Source organism: Clupea harengus, unplaced genomic scaffold (assembly GCF_900700415.2).
Source record: "Clupea harengus unplaced genomic scaffold, Ch_v2.0.2, whole genome shotgun sequence".
NCBI classification, from domain to species: Eukaryota; Metazoa; Chordata; class Actinopteri; order Clupeiformes; family Clupeidae; genus Clupea; species Clupea harengus.
Window position 1 is genome coordinate 17,479 of NW_024880411.1, and position 7,503 is coordinate 24,981.

Below are 7,503 nucleotides of genomic sequence, written 5' to 3' on the forward strand. Positions count from 1 at the left end.
TTAGTTGTCAATTCATTTTTAGAGGGGATGCTGCCACCTTGAGGTTTACAACAATGCATTATGCTAAGAAAACCTTTCAAAGTTAAATGATCCTCATTGGACCAAGATGGAATGATTTAGCGGTGTTCAAGCTGAGTTTAGACCTCAGCTACGTCTTTTTTTATCTCTACATTAATCTCTTCGAATAGAATTGTTCCTATATAATTTTCATGTTTGCAATGACAAAGTATACCTGAACTCAGTAGATTCTGTCGCCATTGTGCTTGCTCTAAGGGGGGCTCAGCCCTGGGCTCTTTAGAGAGCCTAGAGACAATTTCATTGTTTTGGTGCTATATAAAATTGAATTGAATTTATATCCAATACAATCTTCCATAGCCAAAGCATCCAGTCAATCCAGCAAGACTGGCAATGCTTGCTATTTACACACAATGGTATTAACTGGTGGGCAGCAGTGGTGTAGTCCAGGGTATACGCAGGTATACGGAGTATACCCACTTCTCCAGGGACCACTACACCACTGGTGGGCAGTGATAACATTTGGTCACTCGAGGGTCTCTGCTTTAGGCCAAGGTGCATATTAATCTCATCAGAAAATCACAAAATGACACACTCCTCTCTGCATGTGTTTCTTTACTCAACACATCTCACATTCAGGATTGTGTGACTTTCTCACTGGAGAATATCCTCAAATGTTGAGGCTATCCTTCTATTAGCTTTTGGCTGCCCATCACGCAGTTTACAATTAAAGTATTTATTGTAGGCCTATTGTATGAAGCCACAGAAAACAATAAAACATGAACTGAGTGGCTATTTCTCCTCTAATCCTTTAACAAAAGCCTCAGATGGTGGCCATTCCCAGTTCTGTAGGCCCTGGAGATTCCTTTGCACACTGTAAAACACCCAGCTCAATTTGCCTGTATGGCGTCTTATTTATTCGAGATATGACATTACTTTATTGATGGATAAGACAGGGAACTCCAAACCGGCAAATAACAAAATAGGAGAAACACCCTGAACTGCAACAATTGTCTATTTAGAGCAAAAACCCCAAATCCCCTAAAGTGTTTTCATGCTGCCTCCTGGGTAACCAAATCATGTTAATTTTGAGTATCTGTCAAAGCTACAAGGGCATTTGAATAGTAGGCTATGCTATGCATTTTAAGAATGCTTGATTCAGTGCAGGGATGAGGACAAAAAAGCAGAAAGTTCCAGCAACACCCACACACATCCTAACCACAGAAACAAACAGCTTTGTTGATTGGAAACCATCCCACAGATTCCACAGAGATGGTACTAAACCGTGTTGATCGGAAACAATCCCAATATTCAACACTGTGTCCTCAGGGATGGAGCTAAACCACAGGCAGCATTATTGCCAGTTAATTACAAGGAGGGTGTCATCTAACCCCCCAATTGAGTGCACCCATTTCCTATTATTCTCAGCTGTAACTCATTAGGTCAACAATGAGCATGCTCAGAGGAGGTCTTGAATCATGGCCGCCCTTATATGTCTTTCTTTCAGCGTGTTTGTTAGTTGTAGTCCATGGGTCAGCAAGGTATCATGTCTCTGGGTTTTAACATCGGGTAAGTGTTTTAGGAGCTGCCAAACTACCTTCTGATCTTCTGTATATGAGCAGTTGAAGTAAAAATGTGTTCATTGTTCTACAGGTTTGCACTGATTTATTTGGCTTTAACTGGTATATGTGTGCATTGCAGTGAACCTCAAAAAAGTAAGTCATGTTAACCTCACATTCTTTAAAATCCTTTTTGGTGCAGTTCAATGTAACATTGGATCTGTGGACATTGTGCTATTTTTTTTTTTTTTTTGTTTCACATTAATTTGCCGCTGAACTCCAAGTTCCGAGTCCAGTCTGTCTAACTTTCTGTGACCCTGGAGTTTCTCTTCAACCAAGCAGTCTCCGTCCAAGTCTATGACTGAAACTGTCCTTGAACCATTTGCAGTGTTGCTCACCATTTCTAAATGCTGCAACTATGTCCTTTATGACCCCACACACACGCGCACGTGCACGCATTCATACATGTTGCTATATGCTTTCTGCCAGTGTAGGAAATCTAATGTCAGCCTTTTTTTTTTTTAAACTGTGACCCTTGTTCAAACCACTGATATAACTAACAGTTACAGTTATGGGACTATATTTTATAACATTTATATCTTTTGTTTTGGGAGCTTTAATCATCAATTCTTGTTTTATAGGCAGATATGTCTTCAAAGGCTTCCAGCAACATGGCCTGCAAGCACCCCAGAGCATGGCTCCATGGACACAGACGGCCATCAGAAACCCCAAGCACTCTCTCCAGAGTAGGATGGGCGTTGGCAGCACTGGTCAAGGTCGTAACGGCCAAAATGTGCCCTCTGTTGTTTCTAGCTCTGCTATTAATGGTCATGCAAGCAGTGCCTATAGTGGGCTGGCTTCTGGTAGTGTCAAACTAGAGCACAGATCTGAGGCTGGGCAGCAGGCTATGGTGAGCAAATCTGTTGCTGAGAGGCCCTATAAAGGCATGTCCAGGGAAAATAAAGTCAAATATGTAAAGGTTAAGCCACACGGAAGGCTAAATGGGGTCACAAGTCCCCCAAGTTCTCTTCATGAAGGCCAGGAAGGGTACTCGTTCAGCGAAGTCAGCAACTCTTCCTATACACAAAGTGGGAAGGTAAATTCACCTGTTGAATCCAAAAATGCACAAGTGTTCCAAAGCAACAACAGGAACAGTCAGTCAGTCTTGAGCAGAGATGGTTATGGGTTTGACAAACAACTGAAGATTGGGACACGGGGTGAGCCAGCCAGAAGCCAGTACAGTCCATACAAAGCTTCCCTTGCTGAGCAACAGCCCAGTGGCACAGCCCCGTTTAAGGTAAATCCAGCTCCAGTAGATCCCCAATCACACTTTAAAAATGCTAACCCTCAAATGGTTGCCAGACCCGATAGCTTATTTGATCAACATAGAAGCACTGGTGGTGATGGGAAAACCATAAGGGTCCAAACCAATGCTTTAAGTGTGCCAAGTTCACCTGTTGGAATTTGGGCTCCAAAACAAGTTGCTCAAACTGCAGAAATGTACTCCAATGTCCATCCAGTCCCTGCCAAAGAGTCTTACCAGAGCTATAGTACACATCGGGAAATGAGGGTAAGCCAGACTGGCCCTGACTTGAATCATGGTGATGGATCAAAAATCCACAAGAACCCTGGCACTTTCCTCAGTCCTCAGATTACTCCTGAGCAAAGCAAGCCAAACTTCCCTAGAAGGATATCCACTTATGGTGTACCTCATTCAGGTTCCGGTGTCCTTGCAAATGCTGGTGTTCTTGGCAGCTATGATTCTGTTCAACCCACTAACAATCTGTATTCTAAACCTGCGACAGCATTCAGTGCGATAGGTCAGAGCGTGGATACTAGGTATAGGCACAATGAGTACAAAGGCAAAAATCCTGCCCACAACCCAGTTAACCCTCAACACGGCAGCAGTGCTACACCTGGACCATATACAAATGTCAAGATGAGTTACGAAGCACAGGGTTTCAGACAGAATCTCATTCCTCTGGCCCACACTGAGGTCTTTAAAAGTGCTTTTCAGATGAACCCTAGTTCTGGTATGGGTGATGGTGGCCCTGTGCGATCCCCGTTCTCACCTATGCAGCATCGGCCAACCAAATTTGACTCCCAACATCCGCCAAGTCCTGACACCACTCGAGGCCACAAGTCTGGAGGGTCCAGTGGCACTAGACGTGTGCATGTCTTCGATGGCCCCCCTAGCGGGCTCCTGCAGCCCAGAACTAGCTGGTATGCTCCAGAACCACGCTCCCCAATGACCATCAGTCAGAGATACAAAAACCTCAAAGCCAGTAAAGCTGTTCATTCAAGTCCAATCCAAAGTTCTGGGCGTAATGAAATGTCCCAACAAGGCTCCTCAAGTAACACCATTACTACTGCCAATGGTCACTTTATTCCAAACTCTGGCCTCCAAAGCTCAGTCGGCTCTCAGAGAAGAGGATACTTTCAGAGACAGGATATTGGAAAAGGTGCTGGTATTCAAACCAGATTTGGTTATGTAGGAGTACCGCTGTCAGCTGTGAATTTCCCAGGTCATACTGGTCCTGATGGAAGACGCACAAGTTACTCTACCAGTGGCTCAATGGTGCCCCCTGCTGTTCTAAAAAGACTTTCAGAGTTGGATCACAGAATGGCCCGTTTGACTCAGACAAAAAGTTCCACAAGTAGCTATGTGATTGGCACACGAGTGAAATCGCCCTCCAGCTCAAAGATCAAACCCAGGAGGGAGTTCAAGCCCGTCAATCTGGCTGACATCGGTGGGAGTGTTGCATTCAGAGCAAAGAAGCCTCGGTCTGCTCCAGAATCTAATAAAAATGTTTTTGTTTCAGGCAGACAGAGGAATGGATTTCTAGACTCTGCTGGTGTGCGTGGTCCCTCTGGCCCCTCTGGCGTGGCTCAACGCAGGCTAGGTAACACCGCTTCCACTAACATTCTCGATTCTTCTGTTCGCAGCTCTGAGTCGTATCAATGTGAGCCAAGCAAACTGAATGCAAAGCACATCAGTAGACTAAGTCTTACTCAAATCACCAAGAAAATGTTGGCGCTAAGTCAATCTATGAAGAGTGAGTCAAGCAATCCGTCTTTTCAAAGCACAGGTACATTTCCTGCCCAGCAGACAACAAGCAACACGAAGAGTGTGGGCAAAAGCAGCTGGATCCGTCCGACTCTAAAAGCTTCGATGACCCATGGGCAGAGGAACCTGGGCCCAAGTGATCAGCATCCCAAGCAAAGTCAAAAAGCCCAACAGAATACAACTTGTGACTCCATTATCCACAGTCACCTTACTCCAAGATCGGGCCATCAAAGCAAGAGTAGCTCCCAGGGTGGAGGTGTTTCTGGACACCAGCGTATGGTAACGTCTGCTTATTCAGAGAGGGATAATGGGTTGGGGAGCAGTCACTCCACTAATGGCTCCATGGCACCCTTTGCTGTTACACACGCAGGGAGTGATGGGGGCAAACCCAGCATAGACCACGGCAGAAGTGCTACGCCTGGACAGTACACCAATGTCAAGATGAGTAACGAAGCTCAGGGTTTCAGACAGAATCTCATTCCTCTGGCCCACACTGAGGACTTTAAAAGTGCTTTTCAGATGAACCCTAGTTCTGGTATGGGTGATGGTGGCCCTGTGCGATCCCCGTTCTCACCTATGCAGCATCGGCCAACCAAATTTGACTCCCAACATCCGCCAAGTCCTGACACCACTCGAGGCCACAAGTCTGGAGGGTCCAGTGGCACTAGACGTGTGCATGTCTTCGGTGGCCCCCCTAGCGGGCTCCTGCAGCCCAGAACTAGATGGTATGCTCCAGAACCACGCTCCCCAATGACCCTCAGTCAGAGATACCAAAACCTCAAAGCCAGTAAAGCTGTTCATTCAAGTCCAATCCAAAGTTCTGGGCGTAATGAAATGTCCCAACAAGGCTCCTCAAGTAACACCATTACTACTGCCAATGGTCACTTTATTCTGAACTCTGGCCTCCAAAGCTCAGTCGGCTCTCAGAGAAGAGGAAACTTTCAGAGACAGGATCTTGGAAAAGGTGCTCGTATTCAAACCAGATTTGGTTATGTCAGAGTACCACTGTCAGCTGTGAATTTCCCAGGTCATACTGGTCCTGATGGAAGACGCACAAGTTACTCTACCAGTGGCTCAATGGTGCCCCCTGCTGTTCTAAAAAGACTTTCAGAGTTGGATCTCAGACTGGCCCGTTTGACCCAGACAAAAAGTTCCACAAGTAGCTATGTGATTGGCACTCGAGTGAAATCGCCCTCCAGCTCAAAGAAGATAAAACCCATGAGCAAGTTCAAGCCCGTCAACCCGGCTGACATCGGTGGAAGTGCTGCATTCAGAGCAAATAAGCCTCGGTCTCCTTCAGAATCTAATAAAAAAAATGTTGTTCCAGGCAGACAGAGGAATGGATTTCTAGACTCTGCTGGTGTGCGTAGTGTGGCTCAACACAGGCTAGGTAACACCGCTTCCACTAAAATTCTCGATTCTTCTGTTCGCAGTTCGGAGTCGGATCAACGTGAGCCAAGCAAACTGAATGCAAAACACATCAGTAGACTAAGTCTTACTCAAATCACCAAGAAAATGTTGGCGCTAAGTCAATCTATGAAGAGTGAGTCAAGCAATCCGTCTTCTCAAAGCACAGGTCAATTTCCTGCCCAGCAGACAACAAGCAACACTAAGGGTGTGGGCAAAAGCAGGTGGATCCGTCAGACCCTAAAAGCTTCGATGACCCACAGGCAGAGGAACCTGGGCCCAAGTGATCAGCATCCCAAGCAAAGTCAAAAAGCCCAACAGAATACAACTAGTGACTCCATTATCCACAGTCACCTTACTCCAAGATCGGGCCATCAAAGCAAGAGTAGCTCCCAGGGTGGAGGTGTTTCTGGACACCAGCGTATGGTAACGTCTGCTTATTCAGAGAGGGATAATGGGTTGGGGAGCAGTCACTCCACTAATGGCTCCATGGCGCCCTCTGCTGTTACACACGCAGGGAGTGATGGGGGCAAACCCAGCATAGACCTAAAGACTGTCCTGTTAGATCCAAGAACTGCAAATGTAACCCAGAACACAAAATCCACAAGTAGCTTTGTGGCTGGCAGACGTGTGATTATAAAAGAAGAGGTAAAGCTTTAGTCAGACCACTTTCCACCCCAGAATCCTTACAGCAGAGTAAGACCATAATTAACTTGAAACCTCAACAACTCTGATGTTGGTGCTGTCTGAGTGCAGTGAAGACTGTCTGGTCCTGGTTGGTGCTGTCTGAATGCTGGTGATTTTTATGTCCAGGCCATTTGTAACTCCACGTGAAGCAGTCCAAGACACTCAAAAGCTTTGGCTCCATTCCATCTGGACATGCCACTACAGTATTCTCCAAACCCTGAGATGGCTCAACACAAGTGAGTGCATGTTTGTAGTTCTGATCAAGCAAAGGGTGATTGGCTTTGTGCCTGCTTCCTTCTGATGCTTTGGAGTTTTTCTTAAAAAAAAATAAAAAAATAATAATCCTTCAGTGTTAAATGTCTGTGCAGGTAATCCCCCATTAATTTATGATGACTGACAGTTCCAGGTTTCTCCAGAGGGAACGCTTTGGATGTGACTAAAAAGGCAGACTGGTTGGACTGGACTATAGCTTGGACTCCAGATGGTCTTTTTTGTGATCCTGCTTATTGCAACTTTAATGATTTCTGCTCAAGAGATTCTGAATGTTTCTGTGAAACGGATCCAAATCAAGGTTGCAATAAATTGTTCAAACTTTAACTAGTCCTTGTTTGTCACTTAATCTAAGTGTTGGCACTTTTATGTTTTCCCCTTCCCTGCATACTATCGTTTGAGTTGAGAAAGATGTGGGGTATCCCCATGGCTAAAATAAAACGAGTCCCTTAAGCCCAGTTCTTTTGGACTGTTAAAACTGTGTCCATGCTCTGTGTT

The 7,503-nt window shown here is 45.5% G+C and overlaps 1 protein-coding gene across 4 annotated transcripts; it reads left to right on the top strand.

Annotated features, from left to right (window-relative positions):
• The first annotated feature begins 1,491 nt into the window (after window positions 1-1,491).
• Window positions 1,492-7,332, top strand: LOC122132076. 4 transcript variants are annotated; one of them, XM_042706840.1, is made up of 5 exons: window positions 1,492-1,584; window positions 1,669-1,730; window positions 2,216-2,871; window positions 6,862-6,971; window positions 7,136-7,332. In XM_042706840.1, the coding sequence occupies exons 1-4, from the start codon at window positions 1,544-1,546 to the stop codon at window positions 6,880-6,882; spliced, it is 780 nt and encodes a 259-aa protein (XP_042562774.1). In that variant the 5' UTR covers window positions 1,492-1,543; the 3' UTR covers window positions 6,883-6,971; window positions 7,136-7,332. The 4 variants fall into 4 exon arrangements, 3 of the variants coding, with proteins under 3 accessions (XP_042562774.1, XP_042562773.1, XP_042562772.1); XR_006152164.1 differs by having other exon boundaries at window positions 1,493-1,584; window positions 2,216-2,350; XM_042706839.1 differs by lacking the exons at window positions 1,492-1,584; window positions 1,669-1,730; window positions 2,216-2,871 and having other exon boundaries at window positions 4,451-6,971; window positions 7,104-7,332.
• Window positions 7,333-7,503: the final 171 nt, after the last annotated feature.